General features: G+C 41.2%; 1 protein-coding gene across 1 annotated transcript; it reads right to left on the bottom strand.

Moving 5' to 3' along the window:
* Positions 1 to 2,674: 2,674 nt before the first annotated feature.
* On the bottom strand, positions 2,675 to 6,331 carry LOC122475447 (procathepsin L-like). The gene is made up of 7 exons (XM_043567446.1): positions 6,205 to 6,331; positions 5,552 to 5,674; positions 5,307 to 5,453; positions 4,898 to 5,122; positions 4,289 to 4,451; positions 3,528 to 3,645; positions 2,675 to 3,080 (listed from the first exon to the last, which is right to left on the bottom strand). The coding sequence occupies exons 1-7, from the start codon at positions 6,328 to 6,330 to the stop codon at positions 2,981 to 2,983; spliced, it is 1,002 nt and encodes a 333-aa protein (XP_043423381.1). The 5' UTR covers position 6,331; the 3' UTR covers positions 2,675 to 2,980.
* Between the last annotated feature and the right edge of the window lie 8,851 nt (positions 6,332 to 15,182).

Below are 15,182 nucleotides of genomic sequence, written 5' to 3'. Positions count from 1 at the left end.
GAACTGGCAGAGCTTGATCACGAAGCCCTGGAGACTCTGAGCAATTGTACGGACCGCAGCATGAGCTTTACCGCCCTTCCTGGCCGCTCCTGCTAGATGTACTTCTCAACACTCAGCACTTACAGGAGCAAACTGTATTTCCCAGGCCAGGAGGCCAGGCCGAGGTACTCTCTATAAATCTTGTAAAGAAACAATAGTTAAAATAAGGAGCTGGACGTTCAGAATTTTTCTGGGAGAGTTGGAGTTTTTGTATTTAAGGGAACTGGCTGAAGAGCTGGGGCTCGGTTTTGAAGGGAAAGTTTCTAGACCAGGAGCCCAGAGATCCCAAAGATCTCCTGGAGGGTCAGGGACAAAGGCGTGGGGATGAAGGAGATATAAGAAGGGAGAATGATGTCAGATTTGGTTTTTGATTCTTATTCTGATTTTTGTTTTTTTATTAAGAGACTCCCTAACACTAGCCTTATACTGGCTTGTGTTTTCTTTTCTTTTTCTTATTTTCTTTTTTCTTTTTTAAAATTTACATCCAAATAGCATATAGTGCAACAATGATTTCAGGAGTAGATTCCTTAGTGCCCCTTACCCATTTAGCCCATCCCCCCTCCCACAACCCCTCCAGTAACCCTCGGTTTGTTCTCCTTATTTATCAGTCTCTTCTGTTTTGTCCCCCTCCCTGTTTTTATATTATTTTTGTTTCCCTTCCCTTATGTTCATCTTTTTGTCTCTTAAGTCCTCATATGAGTGAAGTCATATGATTTTTGTCTTTCTCTGACTGACTAATTTCACTTAGCATAATACCCTCCAGTTCCATCCACATAGTTGCAAATGGCAAATTTTCATTCTTTTTGATTACCGAGTAATACTCCACTGTATATATATACCACCTCTTTATCCATTCATCCATGGATGGACATTTGGGCTCTTTCCATACTTTGGCTATTGTCAATAGCACTGCTATAAACATGGGGGTGCATGTGTCCCTTTGAAACAGCACACGTGTATCCCGTGGATAAATGCTTACTAGCGCAATTGCTGGGTCATAGCATAGTTCTATTTTTAGTTTTTTGAGGAACCTCCATACTGTTTTCCAGAGTGGCTACACCAGCTTGCATTCCCATGTGTTTTCTTTTCATCTTCATCCTCCCCTAAATGTCAAGAAGGCAGCTGCTAGGAAGGAGAACTCTCTAAGAAATGTTCTAAATATAGAACATTTTCTAATCTGAAAGATCTGCTGTCTGCTAATGGCCAGTGGGATCACCATTAATATATTTATTCTAATCGTGACTCAATCCAAGAAGCCTCTTTATGAAAGGACTCGGCGACAACTTTCCAGGATTAGAATAAGTCTCTACCATGGATGCAAGGATGTTTCTGGAGAGGGTATGGATGAAGAGGTCCCCATGATCCAAAGTTTACTCCTGCAAAGAGTCTAAGAAAACAAAGACCTTTGTGCAACATCGTAATAACAAGTGTGCCAGGATGCCCACATGGAGCTCCAGGCTCTTATGATCTGGCCTTGGTCCCCAGGGAGACTCTGCTGCTGTACTGTATTTGGAGCCTGTCACCAGGGATGCCCAGGGATCCAGGCAAGGGCTGAGACCCCACCTCATGATGGGGAGAGGAAAAGTCACTGAGCAGAGGGGCGTGTGGGATGGAAGACAAGGCTGGGTCCATTTGGAACATGCAGTCTGCCATAGTCAGTCTCTGAACATCCCCTAGAAAGGACTGTTTGTAAAAGTCATCTTGCTTCACCATGACAGGCTCGCTCAGACTGCTGTCCACACCATCCTGGGAGTTCAGCCCAAGACTCTGAGAAATGTGCAGGTGCCGATGGGACAGAAAGCGGGTAGATCTGACTGATGTGTGAACAATTCAGCAGATATTAGAAGCTTCTGTAATTTACAAGCCATTCATATTTATTTAAAAATTGGAAAATCACAAATCATCTTTCATAAAACTATTTTGAGGAGCACTTGGGTGGCCCAGTCGGTTGAGAAATAGACTCTTGATTTTGGCTCGGGTCATGGTTTCAAGTTCATGAGATTGAGTCTCATGTCAGGCTGTGCACTGACAGTGTGGGGCCTGCTTGGGATTGTCTCTCTCCCTCTTTCTCTGAGTTTTCCACTGCTTGTCCTTTCTGTTTTTCAAAATAAATAAATAAACTTAAAAATCCTACTTCTAAGAGAAGCTTATAGACATGAAATAAATAAAGCAGAAAACAAATTTTGACTCCTCTCTAAGTCTTGCATGTATCAAAAAGTAATTACCAGTGTTTCCTACATTCCATAGACCTTTATAATTTCTATCAAAACAAATTGCAAGGGAAGCAAATGATTCAGAAATTAGAAAGTGGAATTTGGACAAGTGTGTGTGTACCTACAACACTTTGTTCTTTTAGGAGCAAAGGACTCAGAAGAGTGAAGAAATCTCCATTCCAGCAGCGCATATATTTCAATCATTATCACTAAAGCTTAGTTAGAGATCACACACTATTCAAGGCCTTCTTTTTTGTTCCAACATTTTATGGTGGAGGAAAACATTAATGGTAGTTAGGCCACGTTTGTGGGTTTCTCTAAAGAAATTAAAATCCTAAACTGTCAGCTCACAGAGCCCAACGAGGGGCTCAATCCCTCGAACCATGAGATCATGACCTCAGTTGAAATCAAGAGTTGGACACTCTCCAATGGAGCCACCCAGGCACCCCTGCAGTTGTTTCACTTTTAAAAAGTAAAATTTCATACATTTTTAAATGAAACTTGAAAATTCAAAAGTTACTAGACTAGTCACTCATACAAAAGTATTTACAGCAGTAATGAGTGAAGTGGTAACATTCACAGTGAAAAATGTCACACAATCAAATCACAACTTGGTTTTTTAATGATTCAAGTGTTTCACCCCACACAGCAGGGTGTGGTAGGCTTGAAAATAAAACCCATTTTCTGGATAATTTGTTGCCAGTCAAGGTCTTCTTTACACCATCATCTCACACAATAGGAAAGCTGGCCATGGTGGCGATTCCACAGTGGTTGTCCCGGTCCTTGGCCATGAGTATGTAGCCGTGTTTGCCCCAATTTGCACCCCAGCTGAAAAAAATGGTTTTTTTCATTTATTACAGAGGAAGAAACACATTTCTCTTATGGACAATAACACCTGATACTCAGCAGTGCCCCAGAGGCCAGGACAGATTCAGGATGAATCAAGAGAGGCCATCCTTGTTCATGGTTGAGTTCCAACCCAGCAGAGAAATCTATCCCCAAAACTTTCACAAACTGCAAAATGAGAGACAGGAAAAGGAAAGTCTTGGGTCAGATGTGTTTCGGATGCACACTACTCAAACTATAGCAGGACCCTTGCAAGTTTGAAGCAGTAGCTTAATGTCATCAAATGAATATGTCTCTGTTCCCGCTAAGTGGGGCAAACACTTCTGGGATCTCAGAAGTGGGCTCAAGGGTTTGATGATCTATATCCAAACACTGATTGCAAAAAGGATTTTCTTCTCAATTCCAAAGGTAAATATTGGCTTTTTATACCTGTTTTTGACAATCCAGTATTTTTTGTTATCCGATTCTTCTCCTTCAAAGCCATAGCCAACCACCAGAACAGCGTGATTCAGGTGTTTATTGCTGCACTTTGGATCATAATAAATGCCTGGAAAAGTAAATTCAGTTCCAAGGTGGGACATCAAAGCAACATGATAACATCTAACAATAACCGAGTCACCGCAGTAAGGAGGCATCTCAAAATTCGGGTGGAATATAAATCCAATAAGATTTAGAAATCAGTTCTTTTTGTTTAGCAAGGCTGGGGATTTACGCTCTCATGCACAGTATCACACACACATCATCACAATCTCTTTTGTAAAGAACAGTCAAGAGGCATAGAAGAACACTCGTTGAAACTTTGTCATTCTATTCTACCATGTCAGCATTGGGAAGCAGCAGAAAAACACACAATCACTTGAGCCAAGGGGTTCTTTACAGTGTCCATTTCACTAGTAAAACTCTTTGGAAATCTTCCAGGTCTAACAGGTGGGAAGAACTAAAGTAAGTTAAACTATACCAATCAAATTACGTAGCCATTTGAATATATTTATGAAGTGGTTGAAAGCAGGGGAATTTGGGTGAAGTCATGTCAACATGCTGAACAACAGGCACAAAATCACATGTGTTGAAGGAACAACTACATGAAATCCATACCCTCCTGATCTGTACACAGAAAGGGTCTATCTTGCCTTATATGATGGAGGTTCCCCATTTGTCCTGCCTACTTTTCTACGTAGACACATGCTGACCTTTTTTATAGAACTGGAAGGAATTCAGGCTTGCATCTACAGCAGCAGAGACAGGCCCCACAGTTGCCACTGTGGTCATTAGGCCATCCTCCTTGTTTACGACACTCCAGAAGGCAGTCACGTTGGCAACAGAATTCTCAGGCTTGTATTTGCAGGATTCGTTCTTTCAAAGGTAAAGGGGGAGAGGCTTGATCACTACCATCCACCTCCAGGGGAACAGGAGTGCAAAACTCTTTGCAACTGAATGATTTCCAAGTCAAGTTTGTTATAAAGCATCTCAGGACATAAAATGGGATTGATTGTTTTGAAGTTGAAAAATTAGCAGTGTCTATCCAATGAGACACTCTTTGGGTCTACTCATTCATAAAGTTTTCACTCTGGAGACCTGTACTGTATATAAGATGGTGTTCGTGACACCGTGTAACATAGTTGTAGGAACAGCTATATGGTAATGAGGTGATCAGAGAGCTGTGCTAGGCTAATACATTTTAATGGCAGTTCTGACCATTTGCAGGTATAGAGTCAACAATCACATACAAGAATTCTAAATACAGGATCTGTTTCTACTGAAATGCTCAACTTTGATGAAAGATAAGGAACTCCACTTACCCGTGCATGATATGGATAGGATTCCTCTGAGTCCAGTCCCCCATTGTCCTTAACATACTGGAAGGCTTTATCCATTAGGCCACCATGGCAGCCCTTATTGCCTTGAGACCAAGAGCAGTCCACCAGGTTCTGCTCACTCAATGAAACAAGTTTGCCAGTTTTTCGGAACATCTGTCCTTCAAGGGCACCAGTTGCACTAAAAGCCCAACAAGAATGACAGTCACCCTGAAAACAAAATGCAAACGCTCTGAGCCTACAAAATAAATTGCAAGACTTTGACAACATCCCATAAATCTTAAAAACTCTTCTAAAACATAACAAACTGCATATTGTGCCTCAATTTCCAAAGCAACAACACTGATTCCTTTTGGCTTTACTCTTGAGAGGAACCTGCTGAATACTGTCCCACCTGATTCTTCACGGGAGTCACATAGCCTTTCTCTCTCCAGTCCACAGATGAAGGGATCTCAGCAAAGAGAGGTGCTTGGAACACTTTCCCCTTTTTGTGTTTCTGGATTTTAAGGTCATTCAACACCTGCTTGAATTCTTCACTGGTCTTCAAGGAAAAGGAAACAGAATGTTGGCAAGCATGAGATGTTTTGAAAAAGTACTTAGAGGAAGCATGAAACATTCAGCAATCCGTGTCACACTCACCATGTCACCAAAACCATTCATTGCCATTGTGAAGCTGTGTTTCCCTTGGCTGTGTTCCCGATTGTGCTGTTCAATCATTTGCATATTCCTCTCCCACACTGCTCTCCTCTGTCCTTCTTCATCCTGGAGACAAACATATAACTTACCATCTTTGTCCTATTTAAAATCTACTGCCCTGGGACGTGTGGGTTCCTCAGTCAGTTAAGCATCCAACTTGGGCTCAGGACATGATCTCGTGGTCTGGGGTTTGAGCCCAGTGTCAGGCTCTGTCCTGACAGCTCAGAACCTGGAGCCTGTTTAGTTTTCTGCATCTTCCTCTCTCTCTGTTCCTCCTCAGCTCAATTTCTGTCTGTCTCTTTCTCTCAAAAATAAATAAATGTGAAAAAAAAATAAAAAAACCTAATGACCTACACCTAGTGGATGTGCTTACAGAGAGAAGGATATCCCACACAACCAGGGATGGCCTGAGGCTTCTGGGAACTGTTCTCCAGCAACCACACAGCAGGACATATGCCCATGTTGTGCACAGTCCCAGTGCCCTGCTTACTGCCTAGGTGAGAATTAGCCTCAAGAAGCTACTCCCTGCTATGAACTCCCACCAGCATGGAATGTTCTCTGCAAGGGTCCCTCTGGAAAGTTTAAATGTTACCAACCATGCTATATAGTTTCCCGTGTGTTGCCTTCCACTGGGACCATTGTTCATCTAAGCTCTGATTGACTTGTGGAGCAGCTGATGCTATTCCCAGGCAAAGGGTAGCCAGGAAGAAGGAAGGATGCATGTTTGAAAACCTAGGAAAGGAAAAAAAAATGAGTGTCTGATTAGATCAAACCACCTAAAAAGCCATTCTTCCTTCTGAGATGTTAGAGCCACTGAAGTAGAGCAAAAAGATTGAATTTATCCTCCTGAGTGTTTACACGGGCGTGGAGGAAGGCTGAAGATGTGGGACGTGCAGTGCTCCCACTCCCTGCCTCGTGACCTGCCTACTGGTTCCAAAGCATGTAAATGGCAGTGCAGGGAGTGAGGAGCCCTGAGTCCGGGGAGGGGGGGGGAGGGGGCAAGCTGCCATGTCTGGAGGGGTCAGGTCCTCAAAGAGTGCCTCCTGGAAGCCCCAAATCCCCTACCCCCAAGGCAGCTGTCCCCAGTGTTTTCCGAGGTGGCCCACCCTTCATGCCAGTTCTGGGGATCTCACCTGTGGTAGGTGCAGTTGTGCAGCTCAGTCACACCTTCAGGTCAGGGGATGTCCAGAAGGCCTGGCAATGGTTGGGAGGCTGCCCATTTAAGGTCTGAGATTGGCCCTACCAGCCCTGCCCCCATCACCTGCGTGCCCTGCAATTGGCTGATCCATCTTGTGGGCGGGGCCTCTATGCCCTGGAGCTCTGGGCATGTGATGCCTGGGTGCCTAATTATCCCAGGGGAATCTGTGCCTGCTTTAGTGGCCCCAGGGGGAGGTGAGCTGAAGAACCAGGGACAGCCCTGTGGGGGGGGGGGTCCAGCGCCTCCCTGGGGACCCACATCAAATAATTACCATGAATTTATGCATTGGAGGATGGTTCATGAAAAGAACTTACAGGGAACCCCAACTGGCTTTTAAGGACCCTGCCTGTCCTTTAGTCCTAGAATTTTTGGTTAAAATCTCCTGGAGGAATGAGAACAGGATAATCTAGTCTAGTGGTTCCTGTTTATTCCAATCGAAGGTGCAGCAGGTGAAGGGTGCAGAGCCCACAGGGGGAGGTGTTATGACTGTGTCAGGATGGGATGCCCCTGGGTTATGGAAGAGTCTGGAGAGGGCAGGCAGTTCCCCAAACAGGGTATGCACTGGGCAAGGCTCAAGTCCTTTCAGGGAAAGGGGCAGAAGGGAGGGATGTCCGGAGAAGGCGTGGCATTTTGTAATGCTCCTGTCCTGCCTCCCCCAGGTAGAGATTCTTCTTCCCTCTCAAGCCTTTCTCAAAACTGACAGAAAAGTGTTATTTCCAGAATAATATGGTTTAATAAAAGGAGGACAGGCAGAATGTAGAAACATCCTTTTCCTGCCTACTGTCTGTCTTATGGATTAGTATGTTTCTCAGTATCAAACATATTTTTCTTCAGATTTAATTTTAAAAGTTTCAGAAAGACATTTATTTCAAGCAAAAAGATATTTATTAACCTCAGTTTCCTCAGTGAAGACATAGGGCAATAATTTGGTTTTCCTTAGAGAATTCTTGTGAAGATTAAATGAGATAATACATGTGAGGCACAAGCATAGAGTAGGGCTAATTTAATACTGCTTCCTTGTGAGGTCACAGAAAATCCTTCCAAAGGTCTTGCTTCATTCAGAAAGTATTTATTTGAGAATTTGATACATAGGCAATCCCTACTGACTTCTTTTCTTCCTGTGAACCAGGTCACCAGTTTAGTGAAATGAATCATAAATTATAGTGGTTAAGTAAACCTATACATTAAAAATCCAAGCTACATCTGGTTAACATTCTTGAATTATACTCCCAAACTGATAAATGAGGCATACATATCCTAACTATACCCACGGAACCTAAAATACAATCTATTGTCTCTCTTTTGACCCATTATGCTAGAGATGATATCACATTTTAAATTACAGATAGCTTTTTTTCTTTCCTATTAGAATTTAGGCAGTCATCTGAGTGTGCTAAGGTGGCTCAAGTTTTTCTACAAGCTGTTGAGATTACAACAAGATGATATTTCATACTCCTCAGGATGGATAATATTGACAAGGGTGCAATAGTAAATGTGGGTGAGGGTGTGGAACTGTTGAAACTCTCGTACATTGCTAGTGGGAATGTAGATGGTAAACCCCTCTGGACAGTGGCTCACCACTTGCTTATAACAGTAACTACACACGTGACCATTAACTCAGCAATTATAGTGTTAAGATCTACCCAAGCGAGAATGTTCACATCAGCTTTACTCACAAGAAGTTCAAACTGGAAACCAGAGGAGAATGAATAAACACACTGTAGTACATTCTTACTCAACATTTAAAAAAGAACAGTATATGATTCTTTTTAAAAAAATTTTTTTAAATGTTTATTTTTGAGACAGAGAGAGACAGAGCATGAATGGGGGAAGGTCAGAGAGAGGGAGACACAGAATCTGAAGCATGCTCCAGGCTCCAAGCTTTCAGCACAGAGCCCGATGCGGGGCTCGAACTCATGGACTGTGAGATCATGACCTGAGCCAAAGTTGGATGCTTAACCAACTGAGTCACCCAGGTGCTCTGAACAGTATATGATTCTTTTTTTTTAAAATTTTTTTTAACGTTTATTTATTTTTGAGACAGAGAGAGACAGAGCATAAACGGGGGAGGGTCAGAGAGAGGGAGACACAGAATCTGAAACAGGCCCCAGGCTCTGAGCTGTCAGCACAGAGCCCGACGCGGGGCTCGAACTCACAGATTGTGAGATCATGACCTGAGCCGAAGTCGGCCGCTTAACCGACTGAGCCACGCAGGCGCCCCCTGAACAGTATATGATTCTTAAAAACAGTATGTCAAGCAAAAGAAGGCACATGTTCAAAAGTACATATCTACGTGTATTATATGAAGTTCAAAAGGCAAAACTAATCTGTGGTGATAGATCTCATAACAGTAGTTACTTTCAGGGGAATTATTGACTGGAAAGGGGCAAAAGAGAACTCATTAAAATGTGCGAAATTCTTTTTCTTTAAGTTTCTTTTATTATTTATTTTGAGAGAGAGAGAAAGAGAGAGCAGGGGAGGGGCAAAGAGAGGGAGAGAGAGAATCCACAGCAGACTTTGCACTTGTCAGATGTGGGGCTTGATGCATAAACTGTGAGATCATGACTTGAGCTGAAACCAAGAGTTGGATTTTAACCAACTAAGCCACCCAGGTACCCCAGAATGTTGGGAAATTCTATACCCTGATCTGGGGGATAGTTCCATGGGTGTGTATATTTGTCAAGACTTACTCAGCTATATACTTAAGATCTATTAATTTCATTTTATGTAAAATTCTACCTCAATAGAAACTTTGTTAGGATAAAATTTGAGATCGAAGCAAAAAAAAAAAAACCCACAAAGTTAAACTGTAAAACATGGATGTTTTGTCAGGATACTGAGCAAATTCCTGACTTTTCCCTGAAAAAAAAATCTGTAGAAAGTAGCCAAATCTTTCTATTGACCTAGAGCTGTGCCCCAAGTAAGACCACTATCTGCGCTTGTTAATGTGGTGGAAATAAGCAGCGACAGTAAGCCTCCCTTGGAAAAGCAGCTGGGAAAGGAAAACCTGACCTCTAGCTTCTCTGGGTCACCAGTGCCTGCAGTCTGGGTTCACCTGAAGCCACAGGGTAGCTCTCAGAGGACAGAGTGGTCTGAACTCAGGGTGAGATCCTGGGAAGCCTGTCCATCCATGAGGCCCTTATTCTCTTCCTCTGTGAATTATTCTAAAAATACTCAGCTGACACAGGACTTAAATAACATGTTGAATCTTTATTTTTTTTTTTCCTGACTTATTTCCTGACTCATTTGACAATTTCCATTGTCAAGTTAGCTAACATAAGGTGTATACAGGGTGCTCTTGGCTTCAGTAGATTCCTGTGATCCACCACTTACATAAAACACCCAGTGCTCATCCCAAGTGCCCTCCTCAGTGCCTATCATCCATTTTCCCTGCCCTCCTGCCCCCCACCCCGTACCACTGTCAGTTTATTCTCTGTATTTAAAAGTCTATTATGGTTTGCCTCGCTCTCTGTAACTATTTTTTTCCTTTACCTTCCCCCATGGTCTTCTGTTAAGTTTCTCAACTTCCACATATGAGTGAAAACCTATGATATCTGTCTTTCTCTGACTGACTTATTTCACTTAGCATAATACCCCCCCAGTTCTATCCACGTTGTTGCAAATGGCAAGATTTCATTTCTTTTCATTGCCGAGTAGTATTCCATTGTGTGTGTGTGTGTGTGTGTGTGTGTGTGTGTATGACATCTTCTTTATCCATTCATTAGTTGATGGACATATTTGGGGCATTTTTAATCTTTTAAAGCAGCAAGAGAACAATTAGTTACTGATTTCACATTTATTTGTAAAACAATAAAAGTTTCCTCCAGATTCTTAGTCTGTGTTTCTAAAGTAGACCGTTAGAACATCTCCTAGGGAAGCAAAGATGTGTGCAACTGTTGGGAAGGAGCAGAAGAGGGGGAGATGTGGAAACTGACTTTGCTTCAGGAGAAAAGCTGGTTTTACTTCTGTATTTGACTTTTCTGTTTGTAAAGCCTGTTTCTCTATGTGAGGACCTCATTTCTACTGAAGTATATGCTCCTGTCATTTCATACAAAATAAAAACTGCACAATAGTGCTTGTGTTCAAAGATTTGCAATATGTTTATGCTCTGGGGGAAATCTTTCTTTAAAAAAATATTACTTCAGTCAACATTTATTCAGGGTAGTTTTCTGGTTCAGTACTCCAAATTATGGAGACTGTGAGTCCTTTAAAAATTCACACTTTTATATTTTATATCACATTCATTATAGTTTCCAAATATTTTGCATCTTCCAGGTAGCACAAGAATGATCCATTAATAGAAGAAATACATCACTTCAGGGAAATTTAACAGGAAGTAGAAGAGAAGGTCACAGTGTGCACTTTTGATGTCACTGTAACAGGCCAAGTGCCCCCAACCTTTATGCAATACAAGCAGGAAATATTTAATTCACATGGTATAAAGTCATAGCAAGTGGTTTCTGATTAATTGTCCGTGACTGTTGGACTACTTAGTCCTTCACAGTGTTATCCCTGGGTTCATTGTCCTTTTATCCCATTCTGAAGGAGTACCATCACCCTCATCATAATCTTTGTTTTCTGCCATTCTTTAATTGCTGGCCCTAAATGGCATTTCCAGGCTTGTATCTCATCCCTGCCACAATGCCATAAACAGTGCAGTCCATCAGCGCGCTACTCTGATGACCTGATGTTACTCTGAGGAGCTCTCCTGTGCCTCAGTGTCTTTGCCAAGCTGTGTCTTCCCCCTGGAATGTTCTTCCTTTCCATTCCACCTCTTTAAATGTCTGGTGGAATCCTGCTCTTCCCTCCAGTCCCCTATGAAAAGCCAGTAAATGGATTTTTTCTTTGTGTTTCCACAGCTTCTGGACTTCAAAGCTTTCAGGGTGCCTGTTACAGTGTTTATAAGTTTTTGGTAATCCTGGCTAGGCTGAGCTCCTCAAAGTCATGTTCATGTCTATTACACCATTGAACCCAGTATCTCAATGATTGGGTCAGCAGGTGCTTGATTAATAAGAAAGGTTGCATGCTGCACTAAAAATATGGGCAGCAGAACCAAATGATGACTTTCAGTTCCTTTAGATTTTGACTTTTTTTTTTATTTGCAAAGTACATCCATGCATAAAGTTGCTCTCATTTTGGTCACATTAAAAATGAATAAATGGAGCTGAAATATTCACATTTATGTTTATAAATTTTTCTGTTTCTTTTTCCAACTTTAATCTGTGATAATTCACCCAAAGCATGTGAATTTTCCTTCCACACTATATATTAAGAAAGAATATCATGAATAAACTAATGTTCAAGCAAGTGCAGAAAATGTTTTAAATTATTTAATAGAAAAAAATGCTTATAACATGGTTAGTATTATTATTATCTGCATTCAGATGGCCAGATTATTACAAGTATATCAGCTACTTATTAAGATCATCAGTCTACTTGGTTTCACTTTATCAACAACAAGAGCAAGTTACTTGCAACTTTTGCTTCAGACATTCTACAGTCCAGGAAACCAACATCATTACCATCATCGTCATCATCACCTTTGTGGTAGTTGTCAACAGCTTGTGATATGTTAGGCATTGTTACATGGTTTAAATATATAACTGCATTTCCTTTCACAGTGACTTCAGCCTGAGAGAGTCTTTGAATCCTTGTTGCACTTCCCAATGATGAAAATTTGGAGTTGGTGAACTCTAAGTTGGTCCATATGCAAAGAATAAGAAAACTGACATGATGTGAAACTAGGGTAATTGACAGCTCAGGTATTTTAAGATATCTTTGAAGAGCAAAAGACAGGTCATCCAAACCAATTATATTCTTTTTTTTTTAAATAGAATTTTGGAGAAGATATTGGGATATTGACAGAGTTCATAGCAATGCTAAGAAACAGATGTCAGGACCAAAACACCTGGAATCCAGGGCAAATCTGGCATCTAAGCAGCAGGAACTAGTCAGCAATGTGGTCAGGGCTCAGTTGCTGTAATAAAAGAATTCACATTGTTTCCTCCATCCTTGCATCATTCTGCTTCCAGATTGAAAAACCTGGAAGACAATGTCTGTCAATATTTCATCCTGTGTCTAAGGGAGGGAAAGGCATCTTAATATAGCCCCCTCCCCCACAAGACTGCATGTGATGGGGAAGAAGAAACCACAAACGAGAGCACGCTGTTCCTACCAAGACAAGAGGAAATGGATGCTGGTGGCTAAGAAATAGCCTTTGTTCAACATGGCAGTCTCCATTTAGCTTGTCAACATACAGATAAGCTTTTTCTTTTTATTAAATGTTTTCTTTTGAGATAATTGTAGCCCCATGCAATTGTAAGAAATAATACAGAGAAAACCCATGTCCTTCTTAATTAAATGAAAACAAACACATAGATGGATGGAATAGAATAGAAAGTCCAGAAATAAACTCACACATATACAGAGAATGTGAATAGATATTTTTCCAAAGAAGACACATGGATGGCCAAAAAGTACATGAAAAGATGCTCATCATTGTTGAGCAGGAAATGCAAATAAAAATCACATTGAGATGTTACCTCACACCTGTTAGTGTTACTATTATCAAAAAGACAAGAAATAAAAAGCATAGTGAGGATGTAGAGAAAAGGACTCCTTTGCACTTTGTGGGAATGTAAACTGGTGCAGCTCATGTGGAAAACAGTATGGAGGCTCCCCCAAATTAAATGTAGAACTACTATAATATCCAGAATTCCCACTTCTGGGTATTCATTCATAGAAAATGAAAATACTAACTGGAAATGATATATGTACTACATATCCATTGCAGTATTATTTAAAAGACTATTATATATAAAAGAGTCAAGATATAGAAACAACCTAAGTGTCAATGAATGAACGAATGCACAAAGAAGATGTGGCATATATATACACTGACATACTGCTCAGCCATAAAAAAGAATGGAATTTTGCCATTTGTGACAATATGGATGGACCTTGAGGGTCATTATCTTAAGTGCGATAAGTCAGACAAAGAAAGGTAAATACTATATAATCTCTGTCAAATGTGGAATCAAAACAAAAAGCAAAAAAACAAAAATCAAGCAAAACAAATAAACAAAAAAAAAACAAAGTAAGCTAATAGATACAGAAAGTAGATTAGTGGTTGGCAGACGCAGGGACTGTGGAGTGGGAGAAATGGGAAGGGGGTCAAAAAGTAAAGGATATTACAAAAAGAAAAAAAGAAGCCTGAGGGAAAAAAAGTTGTTGGTTCCTCCTGATATCTTACCTTCTGTTCCTTCTTTAATTCCAACATTAGCCTGGGGCAGAGAATTTATTGCCTCTAACCCTGCAGGTAAAACAATGCATAGAATCTAAAACACCTTCAATTATTGTGCATAGAAAGAGTCTCTCTTAACAATGCTTTCTTTTCTTTCTGTTTCCTGATGGGCTGGCGTGCGTAGAAGTTTCTCTGTAAAGGAAGTGTGTTTCTTGCTGGAACTTAGTGCAGGGAACAAGGAGTAACCACTACATCCTACATTCTCACATTTTTCTGCCAAGTTTCCTAATATTCCAGCCTGGTTAGGTGTTGTCCATACCCCCAGGAACAATAGGTGACAGGTCAACCACATTGTAACCGACATTTCCAGCTTCTCAGCTTACTTAGTAAGGAGAGACGTACCCTCACTGTATCCACCCTATCACAGCTCAGCCAATCCACGTTGTACAGACTTTTATTTGTAAGACCCTATTTCCAAGTACTGGTTTCTCTATTAGACATCACTCTTCCAGTTTCAAATGACAGAAACCTAACTCAGTAGGCTTGAAAATAGTATATTGCCTTTGCATGGGAAACAGGGTAGTTTCTCTTCAAGCACAGCTGGATTCAAAAGCTTAGTAGGTGTCAGACGAACCTCCATGAATGATGTAATCACGCCCAGTGTGCATTCCTTCCATCCATCCACTCTGACTCGTGGCTGTTGGCTTCACTCAGACTTCTTATAATCACTCTTGACCATTACAGACTTATCTATTTCTAAGGATGGCATCCTCAGAAAAGAGAAAGGATTTTGTCGAATAGCATAGACAGTCTTGGAATTGTTCCACTGGCTCTAATGAGCCTGCAGCAGGTGCTCATTTTAAATACGTATCTGTGACACACTGTATGTTAGTCAATTTGACAATAAATTATATTAAAAATAATTAAAATAAATACATCTCTGTGGCTTGTAGATGAAGGAAGAGATATTGGGCTTGGTCCTGGAGATAGGTTTGGTCAGTGACACCTGAAACACTCTCAAGGAGGAGGGGGTGATTAAGTTGGAGGGGGGAAGAGTACAATTGCTGGGTCATAAGGTAAGAGAATGTTTCCTTTTATAAGACTCTGTTTGGGTGTAGGGGATATGGGGGCAG

This window comes from Prionailurus bengalensis, chromosome D4 (genome assembly GCF_016509475.1).
Source record: "Prionailurus bengalensis isolate Pbe53 chromosome D4, Fcat_Pben_1.1_paternal_pri, whole genome shotgun sequence".
Lineage (NCBI taxonomy): Eukaryota > Metazoa > Chordata > Mammalia > Carnivora > Felidae > Prionailurus > Prionailurus bengalensis.
Note: the sequence above shows the minus strand (reverse complement) of the source record. Positions and strands in the feature narration are given on the sequence as shown.

Bases quoted from the DNA above. Each gene is read 5' to 3' on its own strand.
- LOC122475447 (XM_043567446.1), bottom strand. From the start codon at position 6,330: ATGCATCCTTCCTTCTTCCTGGCTACCCTTTGCCTGGGAATAGCATCA. The intron at 5,675-6,204 runs GTTGGTAACATT...GTTTGTCTCCAG, and splicing joins ACGGGAAACTATATAGCATG to GATGAAGAAGGACAGAGGAG. The intron at 5,123-5,306 runs GTGGGACAGTAT...TTTTGTTTTCAG, and splicing joins TGACTCCCGTGAAGAATCAG to GGTGACTGTCATTCTTGTTG.